At 43.9% G+C, this 15,873-nt stretch overlaps 1 protein-coding gene across 1 annotated transcript in view; it reads left to right on the forward strand.

Annotated features, from left to right (window-relative positions):
• The window catches only part of HACD3 (3-hydroxyacyl-CoA dehydratase 3), a 49,585-nt gene that overhangs the window by 13,754 nt on the left and 19,958 nt on the right, over positions 1 to 15,873 (forward strand). Inside the window, exons 2-5 of the mRNA XM_003267106.3 lie at positions 9,454 to 9,496; positions 12,124 to 12,197; positions 13,978 to 14,142; positions 15,717 to 15,768. Coding sequence (XP_003267154.1) covers positions 9,454 to 9,496; positions 12,124 to 12,197; positions 13,978 to 14,142; positions 15,717 to 15,768 — 334 coding nt within the window. The remainder of the gene's footprint in view (positions 1 to 9,453; positions 9,497 to 12,123; positions 12,198 to 13,977; positions 14,143 to 15,716; positions 15,769 to 15,873) is intronic.

The raw sequence follows: 15,873 nt of genomic DNA on the forward strand, positions 1-15,873 counted from the left end.
CTTTTTGGGATAAAACAAATATATAAATGTACTAATGTTATTAGGAAGATTTTCACTGTAAGAGTTATAAATCTTAAATAACAAGGTAGGGAGAAGCCTTGTAAGAGCTTGAATTGGAAACTTCACTATGACATCGTTTTTTAAATTCCTAGCTAGCCCTCTGAAAGATGAACATTGACTATACCTCAGTGTACTTAGATCATGGCTTCTACATTACCATTTCCAACCAAAGAAACTATGCCTCCTTGAAGAAATGGCCAATTATTCCAAATCTGTGCCAGAGAAAGAACAATATCCTCAAAAGGTACACGGTCATGTCAGAATCATACAGGAGTTGCTTTGAAGGGATTTCTACTGGCCAAGTTTGTGACAATTTGAACATCAACAAGAGTAATAATGGTAATGGAATTTGGCTGAGTGGATCACGAAAGAAAATCTGTGAGTCGGCGGGGCGTGGTGGATCACGCCTGTAATCTCAGCACTTTGGGAGGCCGAGATGGGCAGATCACAAGGTCAGGAGATCGAGACCATCCTGGCTAACATGGTGAAACCTCGTCTCTACTAAAAATACAAAAAATTACTCGGGTGTGGTGGTGGGTGCCTGTAGTCCCAGCTACTCGGGAGGCCGAGGCAGGAGAATGGCGTGAACCTGGGAGGCGGAGCTTGCAGTGAGCCGAGATTGCGCCACTGCACTCCAGCCTGGGTGACAGAGCGAGACTCCATCTCAGAAAAGGAAAAAAAAAAAAGACAATCCTTGAGCCCATAGTGATAGTAAAAAAGAAATATAGACCAGAGAGAGTACAGGCTGGTGGTATTTGCAAAGGGACCATGAGGGATCTAGAGCTGTTCAGTATTTTGACTGTGACAGTAGGTAGATGAACCTATACATGTGATAAAATTGTGTAGAACTTAACACACAGATGCATATGCACATACCTGCAAGCGAATGCAAGTAAAACTGGGAAATCTGAATAACATAGGTGGGTTGTGTCAATGTCAGTATCCTGATTTTGATTTTATACTCTAGTTTTGTAAAATGCTACCATTGGGGGAAACTAGGCAAAGTGTACAAGGGATCTCTCAGTACTATTTCTTTTTAAAAAATTTCTATTTTTGTGAGTACACAGTAGGTGTGTATATTTATTTCTTTTTTTTTTTTTTTTTTGAGACGGAGTCTTGCTCTGTCACCCAGGCTGGAGTGCAGTGGCGCAATCTCGGCTCACTGCAAGCTCTGCCTCCCAGGTTCACACCATTCTCCTGCCTCAGCCTCTCCGAGTAGCTGGGACTACAGGCGCCCGCCACCACGCCCGGCTAATTTTTTTTGTATTTTTTAGTAGAGACGGGGTTTCACCGTGGTCTCGATCTCCTGACCTTGTGATCCGCCCGCCTCGGCCTGCCAAAGTGCTGGGATTACAAGCGTGAGCCACCGCGCCCGGCCGTGTATATTTATTTCTTAGAGCTGCATGTGAATCTACAATTATCTCAATAAAAATTTCAATAAAAAAAGAGAGGGAGAAAAGAGAAAAAGGGAAAACTCCTTTTTACAGAGGAATGCTAACTAGAAAATGAAAAAGGAATGATTGAATTAGAAAATTATAATGTTGCCAGGTGCCGTGGCTCACGCCTGTAATCCCTACACTTTGGGAGGCCGAGGCTAGCAGATCATCTGAGGTCGGAAGTTTGAGACCAGCCTGACTAACATGGAGAAACCCTGTCTCTACTAAAAATACAGAATTAGCCGGGCGTGGCTGCACATGTCTGTAATCCCAGCTACTCGGGAGGCTGAGGCAGGAGAACTGCGTGAACCCGGGAGGCAGAGGTTGCAGTGAGCCGAGATGGCACCATTGCACTCCAGCCTGGGCAACGAGGGAAATTCTGTCTCAAAAAAAAAGAAAGGCCCGGCGCAGTGGCTCACGCTTGTAATCCCAGCACTTTGGGAGGCCGAGGCGGGCGGATCACGAGGTCAGGAGATTGAGACCACGGTGCAACCCCATCTCTACTAAAAAATACAAAAAATTAGCCGGGCGTGGTGGTGGGCGCCTGTAGTCCCAGCTACTCGGAGAGGCTGAGGCAGGAGAATGGCGTGAACCCGGGAGGCGGAGCTTGCAGTGAGCCGAGATTGCGCCACTGCACTCCAGCCTGGGCGACAGAGTGAGACTCTGTCTCCAAAAAAAAAAAAAAGAGAAAGAAAATTATAATTTTGTGACCTCCAGTGTAAAATTTCATCAGGTAAGGATTAACAATGGTTGACCGCACCATTGGATGAAAGAGTGTTGTGAGGGAATGGCAGATTACATTATTAGGTAACTTGCTAATTACAAAAGGAAACACTACAGTGGAAAGTTCTGGCAGTCACCTTCTCAATTTAATGATCAAATTTATTGTCACCATCTAACATAAGGATGCCGTAAGTAACCATATCACCTATGAAATATTTTGAAATATTTTTGTTAAAAATGGTTAATATGAAGGAATGGTCAGACAAATCCAGAATATGATACATTTTACAAGACAATTGGCATGGGTTAATAAATAAAAGTGTAAGTCTGTATTAAATAAAAATAGGCATGACAATCAAGAGGAATGCATGAACCTGGATTGGATCCTGGATTTTTTTTTTTTTTTTTTTGAGACGGAGTCTCGCTCTGTCACCCAGGCTGGAGTGCAGTGGCCCAATCTCAGCTCATTGCAAGCTTCACCTCCCGGGTTCACGCCATTCTCCTGCCTCAGCCTCCTGAGTAGCTGGGACTACAGGCGCTTGCCACCACGCCCAGCTAATTTTTTTTTTTGTATTTTTAGTTGAGACAGGGTTTCACCATGTTAGCCAGGATGGCCTCTATCTCCTGACCTCGTGATACGCCCACCTCGGCCTCCCAGAGTGCTGGGATCACAGGCGTGAGCCACCATGCCTGGCCGATCCTGGATTTTTTTTTAAAAAGTGTAAATATAGTGGCTTCAGGATAACCGCATCAACAGTGCCATCAAAATTTGCAGTTTAATTCTTCTTTCCCTGAATCTGGGCAGGCCCTCTGGCAGCTTAGTGAATAGAATGCTGGAGAATGATGCTGTGACCAGTTTCAGGCTTACTCTTTGTAAGAGGACTGCCAGCTTCCGCTTCTTCTCTCTTAGAGCACTTGCTCTTGAGACATTCCCTCTCGGAACTGAGCAGTCCTGCTGCGGGAGACCCAAGCCACATGGAGTGGCCAAATATAGTTATTCTGGTCTTAGCTGAACTCCCAAATGACAACCAACAACAATTATGAGCTAAGTGAGCGACCCATCTTGAATGTTCCAGCCCAATATACTGTAGCCCCAGCCAACATCACATGGAATAGAACTATATAGCTGGGCCCCAGTCAACCTGTAAAATCATGTAGGATAATAAAATAGTTGTTTTAAGTCAAGTTTTGGAGTGGTTGTGTGCATTACAATAAATAACAAAAACAATTGAACATCTTTGAGACAATTGTTCATGTAGATTTTTTATTATGGAATAATAAATAATAATAATATGGAATTATTGTTCTTAGGTATTAGAAAGCTTTGGTAATTATACAAGATAATATAATTTCTTAGGAGAGGAAATATTTGGAGGTTACGTATGATGTCTGCAGCTCATTTTGAAATAATTCAGCAAAAAAGTATGCATATAAAAAACAAATATTGGGAGCTTTCATTATATTTTGTAGAATGGAGGCTACCCCCACCCCAAAAAAACCAAATATGACATTTAGCAATCAATTGGTAGAAGGTGTATGAGTTTTCATTATATTATACTATTTTTTCTTTTTTTTACCTGAGACAGGGTCTTGCTCTGTCGCCCAGGCTGGAGTTCAGGCTGGTCCCAAACTCCTGGCGTCAAGTGATCTGCCTGCCTTGGCCTTCTGAAGTGCTGGGATTGCAGGTGTGAGCCACCATGCCTGGCCTAGTTTTTCAATTTTTTTTGTAGATTTAAACGTTTTCAAAATAAAACATTGGGGTGAAAAGGATCACATTAAAAATACACAGAGTTTTGGGGTTCCCCGGCAGCCACCAGTGTGCTCAGTGATTTGCTAGAAGGATTCATGGGACTTAGTATATAATTGTACTCATGACTAAGGTTTGTTACAGCTGGAGAATACAGGACAGGATCAGCAAAGGAAAAAAAGCACAAGTGGAGTCTGGAGAAATCCATGTATAAGCCTCTTTATCATTCTTCCTCCTGTGAGGGGGTATACTTGAGCACACTCCACCAGCGACGAAAAATGCAATGACTTATGTATAACAGTTCTGCCCAGGGAAGCCCGTTAGTGATTGAGTTCCCAGGATTTTTGTTTTGTTTTGTTTTGAGACAGAGTCTCACTCTGTTACCGAGGCTGGAGTGCAGTGGCCCAATCTTGGCGCACTGCAACTTCCGCCTCCTGGGTTCAAGCAATTCTCCCGCCTCAGCCTCCTGAGTAGCTGGAATTACAGGCGCACGCCACCATGCCTGGCTAATTTTTGTATTTTTAGTAGAGACAGGGTTTCAGCATATTGGTCAGGCTGGTCTCAAACTCCTGACCTCATGATCTGCCCACCTTGGCCTCCCAAAGTGCTGGGATTACAGGCATGAGCCACCGCGCCTGGCCAGGTACCCATGATTTTTACCGGGGGCTTGTTACTTAGGTAACCTCTGCCTAACATGTACCAAAATTTCAGACTCCTAGAAGGAAAGTTGATATTCACCATAAATCACATTGTTTGTAGGCACAGTTTAGGAACATTGGACCACGCTTGTTAGTTAGGGGATGGAGGAAAGCCGAGTTTCTAGATAGATGCCAGCCAAAGGCTGATCTTGGAAGCAGGCCCTTTTAAAGACTGCAGCCTCTGGCTTGCTATATTAACTATTCTGCACACATACTAATCACATAAATGCGAAGATAAATACTAATGATTTGAATGAGAAAGGAAACTCTTGTCTAAAGGGTTAGATAGCAGGTAGTTTATTGTGAACTCTTTGTAGTTCTGCCAGAGATTCTGAAAATGGGATGAATTGATTTCAGTTCACTAAACAGTTATTGAGGCATTAGGTATATGGAGATGAATAAGACAGTCCCTGCCATCAAAGAACTCAGGTCAAGAGGGGCAGTTAAACTATCAACAATGATTGTGGAACAGTGTGATAAGTATTATAGTAAAGGTGAATAGAAAGTAGGAAGGCAACTGTTGATTCTGATGTTAGGGTGAGGAAGAGAGAAGAGGAATTAACATTTGACCTGAACTTTGAAAGAGAAGTAGTGTTCAACAGGCATGGAAACTTAGATGGGCACTCTAGTCAGAGGAAGAAAAGCAACCAGAATATGAATTCTTACTAGTTGCCAGGGTCTGTGTGTGCTATTGTAATTTAATCTTTCCAACAGACCTCTGATGTAAGTGATTTTATTTTTATTTTTATTTATTTGTTTTTTTTGAGACGGAGTCTTGCCCTGTCGCCCAGGCTGGAGTGCAGTGGCAGGATCTCTGCTCACTGCAAGCTCCGCCCGCTGGGTTCACGCCATTCTCCTCCCTCAGCCTCACCAGTAGCTGGGAATACAGGCGCCCGCCACTACGCCTGGCTAATTTTTTGTATATTTAGTAGAGACGGGGTTTCACCGTGTTAGCCAGGATGGTCTCGATCTCCTGACCTGGTGATCCACCCGCCTCGGCCTCCCAAAGTGCTGGGATTATAGGCGTGAGTCACCACGCCCAGTCTTTTTTTTTTTTTGAGACAGAGTCTCGCTGTGTTGCCCAGGCTGGAGTGCAGTGGCGCAAACTCGGCTCACTGCAAGCTCCGCCTCCCGGGTTCACGCCATTCTCCTGCCTCAGCCTCTCCGAGTAGCTGGGACTACAGGCGCCCGCCACCACGCCCGGCTAATTTTTTGTATTTTTAGTAGAGACGGGGTTTCACCGTGGTCTCGATCTCCTAACCTCGTGATCCGCCGGCCTCCCAAAGTGCTGGGATTACATGCATGAGCCACCGCGCCTGGCCTCATGCCCGGTCTTTTATTGTTATTTTTAAAATGATGGCTGGGCATGGTGGCTCATGCCTGTAATCCCAGCAGTTTGGTAGGCTGAGGTGGAGGATTACTTGAGCCCAGGAGTTCGGGACCAGCCTGGGCAACATAGTGAGACTTGTCTCTGCAAAAAATTTTAAAAAGATATTAGCCAGGCATGGTGATGTGGACCTGTAGTCCCAGATACTTGAGAGGCTAAGGTGGGAGGATCCTTGAGCCTGGGAGATGGAGGCTGCAGTGAGCTGAGATTGCACCACTGCACTCCAGCCCTGGGTGACAGAGGGAGATTCTGTCTCAAAAAAAAAAAAAAAAAAAAAAGATGATAAAGATGATTTGAAAGTTTTCCTATTCCCTTTTCCCTCTTCACTCCGTTTTTTGAGACAGGGTCTTAATCTGTCACCCAGGCTGGAATGCAGTGGTGCAATAAAAGCTCATTGCAGCTTCGACCTCCTGGGCTCAGGTTATCCTCCCAGCTTAGCCACCCAAGTAGCTGGGACCGCAGGCATGCGCCACCACACTTGGCTAATTTTTTTATTTTTGTAGAGACAGGGTCTATGTTGTTCAGGCTGGTCTTGAACTCCTGGACTCAAGTGATCCTCCTGCTTAGGCCTCCCGAAGCGTTGGGATTATAGGCATGAGCTACCTTGCCCAGCCACTCTCTCTTTTTATTTTTTAAAAGAATTACAGACAGGGTCTGACTACTTGCTATGGTCCCCTAGCTGCATTTAAACCCCTGGGTTCAAGTGATCCTCCCACTTCAGCCTCCCCAGTAGCTGGGACTATAGGTGCATGGCACCAGGCCTGGCTGTTCACTCCTCTTTTCATAAGCAAAGGCACAGTTTCTTTTCTATAAGAGATGGGCTAGGTTGTGTAGATTGAGCTTTCTAATAAAAACAACTAAAAGTGTTGAATAAAAATGTCTTAAAAACATTGAAAAGTTAACAAGGTAGAAATGAAATTGGGAACTCAGATAAGCTGAACGTGGAAACTGCTTTTGCCTTGCAAACATTTGCTCAGCTAAGTGAACTTGAACTTTGGTTTTGACAGCCCAACAGGGCGCAGGCAATAGAAGTAAGGTCAAAGCCCAGCCTGGTGTGGTGGCTCACAGCTGTAGTCCCAGCACTTTGGGAGGCCGAGGTGGGCGGATCACAATGTCAGGAGTTCGAGACCAGCCTGACCAATATGGTGTAATCCCATCTCTACTGAAAAAAATAAAAAAAATTAGCTGAGTGTGGTGGCGCACGCCTGTAATCCCAGCTGCTCGGGAGGCTGAAGCAGAAGAATCGCTTGAGCCCGGGAGGTGGAGGTTGCAGTGAATTGAGATAGTGCCACTGTACTCCAGCCTGGGCAACAGAGCGAGGTTCCGTCTCAAAAAAAAAAAAAAAAAAAAAAATAAGGTCAAAGCCCAAGATCCACCAAAGGTGTAACATGTAATAGGAAATCTCCATAAACTGTATTTCAGAGAGGACTATACACTTAGGGTTAGGATGAACTAGAAATAAGCCCGTTCCATCTGCTTGTCTCCAGTTGCCTTAACACTTAGCTAAGTATTAATAGAAGAAAAGGTCCTTGAGAAGTTAAAACTGTAAGTTGGCTCTCAAAGCTATATAGCCCAAATTCACACAATTTAGGAGAACCAAAACTCTAAACTTGAGAACCCTCAAGCCATGAATTTAGTTTAAAGTGGCCTCAACTGGTAGGACCCCTAGGTCCCTGGCAGAAGCAAATGCAGATCGATCCTCTGTAGTAGCTATGCTGATATCAGACAAAATAGACTTTAGGCACAAGTGTATTTTTAGAGATAAAAAGGGCAGTTCATAATGATAAAGGTTTCAATTTACCAGGAAGATATAACAATATTAAGTTATATGCATCTAGGCTGGACACAGTGGCTCATGCCTGGAATCCCAGCACTTTGGGAGGCCGAAGCAGGCAGATCACCTGAGGTCAGGAGTTCAAGACTAGCCTGGCCAACATGGTGAAACCCCGTCTCTACAAAAACACACAAATTAGCTGGGCATGATGGCAGGCGCCTGTAATCCCAGCTACTCAGGAGGCTGAGGCAGGAGAATCGCCTGAACCTGGGAGGTGGAGGTGCAGTGAGCTGAGACTGAGCCATTGCACTCTAGCCTGGGTGAATTTTTCAAAAAAAAGAAAGAAAATATTAAACAAGTTCATATCAGATAAAATGGATAAATTCCAAGAAATACAGTTTCTATAAAAGAGACAGAAAACCTGGATAGCCCAGTAACCATTAAATACAACGATTCAGTAGTCAAAAATCTTCCCACAGGGAAACTTGCAGGTCTAAATGGCTTCACCTGGAAGTTCTACCAAGCATTTAAAGAAATAATTGCAGTTAATAATTATTTGTTAATCTGTTGCTACATAACAAATCACCCAATATGTAGTGGCTTAAAGCAACAATAATCATTTATTGTCTCTCACAGTTTCTGTGGGTTAGGATTTCAGGAGGGGCTCTGTTGGGTTGTTCTGGCTTGGAATCTCATGAGGTTGTGGTCAGATGACAGCTGTAGTTGAGGAACACAGAAAGCTAAGCCCACAGAAGAAAAACAAACACCGTGACACTGGGAAGGAGCTGCCTCTTGCTTGTTAACCTTGAGCTGGAAGTAGGAGGTGGTTTGTTTCTCATCCACTGGTAAAAGTGTTAAGTAGTTTCATTTTACATTATGATGCTAAATTGAAGGTATGCAGCAACTTCTGGGAATCAATGAACAGTTTGGAGAATTTTGACCTCTCCCGAGTCTTGTTTCCTTTGGGGGTTAAGAGAGTCTGGAGCCTCTAAGTTAGAGACACAGGCACAGTGTGTTTCATTTTCATTCATCACCTGCAATTCTCTGCCCTTCCCTCTACCTGTTGGAATTAATTTATCATTCAGGTTGCAGTACAGGTCTCACCTTTGGTGGAGCTTTTCCCCACCACTCTATTCCCATTGTGCTCTCTCTCTCTCTTAACTCTGCTAACACTTACTGCCTTTTACCACCCTTTTCGTCTTGACCATATGTTTCTTAATAACTATTTGATATCTTCTCACAGAATGTGCCTCATCTGTCCCACTGGATCCTCTGTTCTACAGCTTAGGGATTGAGTCCTGGAGATCTGTGTATTCCCCTGTCATATCTCACATAGCACGGTGCATGACTGGCCATTTTCAGAATGGACTAATTCAGTACTTGATTGTTTGCACAGTTAGAGCAGGTTAGGGTCCTTCTTGCAGGAGTCTGCAGTCTTAGATAGGTACAGAGAGACACAGAGAAAGCCTACAGAGATGTGAATAAATGACTAACTGTATTTCTGGGGGAGGCACAGAGTAGAAGGTTGAGTCCTTATGAGAGAGGGATGAGGGGAAGAAGCCCCTTGTTTAATCTCATTTTTTCTCTTCATTAAAATGCCTTCTTGCATCCTTGGTCTCTTTTCACAGAACCCTGCCATCAGCATCACTGAAAACGTGCTGCATTTCAAAGGTCAGTATCCCAGCAAATGCTCCCATCTCTATACACAGTTAAGGAGGTGTGGTGGCGGTTTCCCTTTTTTAAAAAAAATGTATTTGTCTTACTTGTTTTGTGCTGATGTTCACTCCTCTGATCCTCATGAGGTAAGCTAAATTGTTTTGAAATATATGATTAGAAAAGTCAAATAATTGGTTTAAAATCATGTTTCCCCCATGGAGAGGCAGTAGATACAGTGAAGGAAGGAAAAAAAAAAAAAAAAAAAGAATCCTGGGTTAGAAATCAGGAGACGTGTCTTCTAGCTCTAATTCTGCCACAGTCTTGGACAAGTTATTGACTTCTTTGGACCTGTACAATGAAGATACTGGGTTTTAATCTGTGTTTCTCAAACTCGAGGACCCATGGACACCTAAGAATGTTTCCACAGGACTCTCAATGGCTCATGGACCCGAGATTGAGAAACATGTGAAGAATTAAATATGGTCACTTTAAGTGATATTTGGCTCCACTGCAGCTGTGAACACAGACACACATACAGCTACTGATTGCATGGCAGTACTTGATTATGAAGTGGCCATCTAGATGATCCAGAATATGCTGCTTTTTTTTAAAAAAAGATTATTATTAAAACACAAAATAGAAATTTTATTTATTTATTTTGAGATTGAGTCTTGCTGTATCACCCAGGCTGGAATGCAGTGGCACGATCTCAGCTCACTGCAACCTCTGCCTCCTGGGTTCAAGCGATTCTTGTGCCTCAGTCTCCCGAGTAGCTGGGACTACAGGCGCCCGCCACCACGCCCAGCTAAATTTTGTATTTTTAGTAGCGACAGGGTTTCACCATGTTGTCCAGGCTGGTCTCGAACTCCTGATCTCAAGTGATCCGCCCACCTCGGCCTCTCAAAGTGCTGGGATTACAGGCATGAGCCACCATGCCTGTATTTATTTTTTTTTAAATATTTTTCTTTTTAAACATTAAAAAAAATCATTATTTATTACATCCCTTCTCATCATTCCTAGGAAATTTTCTTGATGAGACTTTGTGGCTCCCTGATACTAGATTAGCAGACCAGTTTGAGAAACACTACACTCTAGATGATGTCTCAGGCCTTTTCAGCTCTGATAGTCTCTGATTCTGTGAATCTGCCTCCATCTCCCTTCTCCTCAGTCCCTCAGCAGATTTACTGCTTTACCAGAGAGGGTGGGATCTGCATTCACCGTCACCCAGTGGGGTAGGATTCTCTTTGCTCTCTGTTCTAGTTCCTGGGATTATTGGAGCATAAAGAGTTTCTGCTTTATGAGAAATTCCATCTACCGTAATATACTTGCATGAAATACAGCCTGGCTTTTGTATCTGCTTTTCAAGATGAGAGTAGTCACCACTCAGCTCAGGTTTTTTGGGAATTATATACATTTATGTGAAATTTAAAGTGATGAAAGCATATCTTGCCACTTAGACCTTATATACTGTCCTACCTTAAGGAATTTATGGTCACAGAGAATAATTGCTACCTGTAGCAAATATTAGGCAGGTTATTAGTCTACATATGGTCAGATAAGGGAAGAGAGTCCCAGAAGGAAACCAAATGGTAAAGGAATCAGAGAGGAGAGTGGAAGGGAGGTTCAGCAGCAGCTGCTAGGTCCAGCAGTCACTGGCATCTAGGCATGGTGCCAGCTTGAATTGGGGAAAGGAGCCATGTCAAGGCATAGGGATGGGGCATTGGCCAACTCAGGTACTTCCCTCCTAGTTCCACCTGTCCTTCATAAGCTGTGAAAGATTGTATTTCTTTTTCCTTGTTCCATTTGGGATGTGCTAAAGGAGGAGTCAGCTTCTGCCTTCATTCTCTCTCCCTGGTTGGGAGGTTTTAGATTCAGAGCTGTCCAAGACAACCCAGCATTTCCATGTACCCTGCAGTCAAGATGATACACCTACCAATTTTTGTCTGCTCTAGATTTAGAGCCAAAGTAATTGTGAAAGTTAAATTTATATCCGTGTGCCCCCTTTGGCATTGCTTTCTCTATTCTTTTTCCTGCCTGTTATTTGTATGGGGTATCATCAGGGTCACAGTGGAAGATTGGGTAAATACTCCGAAACTGACATCAGAGGACATATGAAGATAAACTTGTGTCAAAGATTTGGCCTATCTAGCTGTTGAGGAGCTCTGCTCACAAGTCCCCAAACATTTTAACAGGACCCATTAAGATTTGTGGACTACGTTGCTTCTTGGCCTTTTGGCTATAATCAAGTATAATATTCGTGCCAGGCACAGTGGCTCATGTCTGTAATCCCAGCACTTTGGGAGGCCAAGGCGGGCGGATCACGAGGTCAGGAGATCGAGACCATGGTGAAACCCCGTCTCTATTAAAAATACAAAAAATTAGCTGGGCATGGTGGCGGGCTCCTGTAGTCCCAGCTGCTCGGGAGGCTGAGGCAGGAGAATGGCGTGAACCCGAGAGGCAGAGCTTGCAGTGAGCCGAGATCGCGCCACTGCACTCCAGCCTGGGCGACAGAGCAAGACTCCGTCTCAAAAAAAAAAAAAAAGTGTAATATTCGCATACTTAGGAAAGAACTGCACCAAGCTGGCTTTTGGATGGCCTTGCTCTGCTCAAGTTTGCAGTAACCCACATTTCTTTCTTTATAGCTCAAGGACATGGTGCCAAAGGAGACAATGTCTATGAATTTCACCTGGAGTTCTTAGACCTTGTGAAGCCAGAGGTATGTTCTTTCCTTTCTCACTTCCCTTCCCATTTTAGGAAATGAATATCAGTAGTTTAGTGAAATGGGGAGCAGGGTTTGTGGAGAGAAGAAGATAAAAACCAAAGGGGAATAATAGAGTTATTTGGAACAGAGCCCAGGTTTTAGCTGCAGAGGAATGGGAAAGTCAGAGACCCCAAGTTGAATCAGGGCCCTGCCATTTATTAGCGGTGTGATCTTGAACAAGTCTCTTCACTTCGAGTTCCAGTGTTCTCATGTGTTAAATGAAGGTCTGGACTAAGTGATCTCCAGGGTTCCTTCCAGCTCTGATATTCTCTGGTTTTAGTGATGGCAGAGGAGTATGGCACCCGTTGAGAACAGAGTTACATAGGGTGGTTGAAGCCCCCACCAGGGGTTACTTTCATGTGACTTTGCCACAGGTGCAGGTGAGAAAAATAGAAATCAGAAAGGGCAAAGGCAGCTGGTCTTCAGAAAGAATGCTGCAGATATCATCAAAACTTCCCTTCCCTTAGAGCCTGAGGAAGCTTCTCTCGCAAGCAGGGAGAGAATCCAATAGATGGGGTATTTTGCCTTCTGGAATTACACTTAGCTCTGGCGGCTTGAGCTTCTTGATTTCCCTGGGCAGGTGCTCAGTTGTTTTGAGAAAGCATGAATAATAACCAGTGGTATAGTGGGCAGAGAACCTGTCATGGAGCTTCCTTTGGAGAAAAGGGACAGGCCATGTAGACAAACAATGAGCTGGAATGGCCTATAAGAATTTGAGTTTAGTTGGGAAGACTCCCCAAATTGACCCCTGTGAAAAAATCTGTAACTGATCCAATACAGTTCTGATCTTGATGCAGGTGTTTCTAAAACCGGGGTCTGCTGAGCCAGGACAGTCATTTTCATGGGAGGAAAATTTATAAGCTTAGGATAATTGGATGCAGTACCCTTGAGAGGGTGATTGGACATAGTACCTTGCATGATGTGGCTGTGGCAGGAGGTTCATGCTAGTTCCCTCCAGCCTAACCAGGAACTATTTGCCTTTCTTATCCTGATAGCCTCCTGTGTCATTCACTGGCGGAATCAGAGAAGGACATTATGTTCTTACCAGTTCTCCATGCCAGCCCTTGGTCTAGATCAACATTTTTGGCACCAGGGACCAATTTTGTGGAAGGCACCTTTTCCACAGATGGTGGGATGGGGATGGTTTCAGGGTGATTCAAATGCATTACATTTATTGTGCACTTTATTTCTGTTGTTATTACATTGTAATATATAATGAATACAACTCACCATAATGTAGAATCAGTGAGAGCCCTGAGCTTGTTTTCCTGCAACTAGACAGTCCCATCTGGGGGTGATGGGAGACAGTGACAGATCATCAGGCATTATAGTCTCATAAAGAGTGAGCAACCTAGATTCCTTGCATGCACAATTCACAAGAGAGTTCATGCTCCTATGTGAATCTTATGCCAACGCTGATCTGACAGGAGGCAGGGCTTAGGCGGTAATGCAGGTGATGGGGAGCAAGTCTAAATATAGATGAAGTTTCACTCACTTGCCCACCACTCAGCTCCTCCTGTGTGGCGTGATTCCCAACAGGCCATGGACCAGTATTGGTCCGTGGCCCAGGAGTTGGAGACCCCTGGTCTAGATGTTCCCTTTGCATCAGGACTTGCCGGACCAGAGAAAGAAGGAGAATAAACATATCCTGCAGCTTCTCTGTACGGCGCCCCTGGCATGGTGCTGCTTCAGGGAACGGAAGAGGGCATTCTCACATTTTCACTTTCTCTCCTAGCCTGTTTACAAACTGACCCAGAGGCAGGTGAATATTACAGTGCAGAAGAAAGTGAGTCAGTGGTGGGAGAGACTCACAAAGCAGGAAAAGCGACCACTGTTTTTGGCTCCTGACTTTGATCGTTGGCTGGATGAATCTGATGCGGAAATGGAGCTCAGAGCTAAGGTTAGTAAGGATCCTAGGATCTAGCCATTGAGGACAAATCATGGGGAACCCACGTTATTCAGGCCACTTCAGATACCTCTCAGGGTCTGAAAGAATAGTGACAAAGTTACAAATTCATTTAAAGACCTGGTGATGTGATTTTCAAGACGTATTGGCTATGTATTTTGTAGACTGTCCTTCAGTTGAAATCTGTCTGATGTTTCTCTTACAACTAGACTAAGGTGATAGATATTGAGGAGAAGACCTCTGAAGTAAAGTGCGATTCTTATCACATCATATCAAGAGTACATACGGCCGGGTGCAGTGGCTCACGCCTGTAATCCCAGCACTTTGGGAGGTCAAGGTGGGTGGATCACGAGGTTAGGAGATCGAGACCATCCTGGCTAGCACAGTGAAACCCTGTCTCTACTAAAAATACAAAAAATTAGCCGGGCATGGTGGCGCATGCCTGTAGTCCCAGCTGTTCAGGAGGCTGAGGCAGGAGAATGGCGTGAACTTGGGAGGAGGAGTTTGCCGTGAGCTGAGATCACACCACTGCACTCCAGCCTGGGCAACAGAGCGAGACTCTCAAAAAAAAAAAAAAAAAAAAAAAGTACATACTGTCAACATGACACATCACTGTTGATATTAACCATGGGTCAGCTGGCTTGAGGTGACGCTTATCAGGCTTCTCCACTATAAGGTTATTTTCCTCTTGCCACTCCTTGGAAGGAAGTCACTATGTGTAGCCTACATTTAAGGAGCAGGGAGTTATGCTTCCTGTCCTTTAGATGGAGTATCTACATAATTTATTTGTAATTCTTCTGCATAGGAGAATAATTATGCATGTCTATTGTCTCCCATTTATTTATTCAATCATTTATTTATATCATGTGAGTACATGGGTATTTATTTTATACTTTGAGTTATAATCTAATATTACTTATTTTGTTGCTCAAATTCTTCCAGATTTGGCACTAACTGGCCTTTGGTTATGTCCTCATCCTGCCCATCTTTCATTTGGCTTTTGTATCTTTTTGAGAAAGGGCCATCATTATGGGACTTTTTTTTTTTTTTTTTTTTTTTTTGAGCACTTCCTTACTTTCTGGCACTATAAGCTGCTCCAGGCTTATCTTGTATATATGTTTCCTGCTCCAGCCCTGGAACAGCCATTTCTTCAAGGAGCTCTGTTCTTATTGTAGAATAGTATTGGAAACCAAGATCTGGGTGCCAGGTATGCTCATTGCTACCAGGTTGCCATTGCTTTTAAGTTCTCTTCACTGACAGAACAAGAAAATATATGTTTGGATACTAACCCATGCATACACATACACCTGTAAATATTTCTGTATGGATCCATCTGTATCTCTATTAAGCTAAACGTGAGTTCATACTGATGTTGACCTATAATATTGACCTATAATGTTGACCTATAATGTTGACCTATGACCTATAATATTTTTCCCAATGATGCACTGACCCCAACTGGAGGAGTTGGCTTTGAGGGAGTCAGATTACTCAGCCAGCATATGGACTTTTGCAAGCATCTGGGAATTCTAACTTGTGTTCTTGGAAAACTTTTGTCTAACTTCTAGGAAGAAGAGCGCCTAAATAAACTCCGACTGGAAAGCGAAGGCTCTCCTGAAAGTAAGTTGCGCTGCTGCCATGGTAGTTACCAGTTAACTTGTGCTAGTGTTTGAAGTATGGATAATTGTGATGTGGCAGGAGAGCTAATGATTTCACCCCGGTGAG

The sequence above is a fragment of the Nomascus leucogenys genome, chromosome 6 (genome assembly GCF_006542625.1).
Source record: "Nomascus leucogenys isolate Asia chromosome 6, Asia_NLE_v1, whole genome shotgun sequence".
Taxonomy (NCBI): domain Eukaryota; kingdom Metazoa; phylum Chordata; class Mammalia; order Primates; family Hylobatidae; genus Nomascus; species Nomascus leucogenys.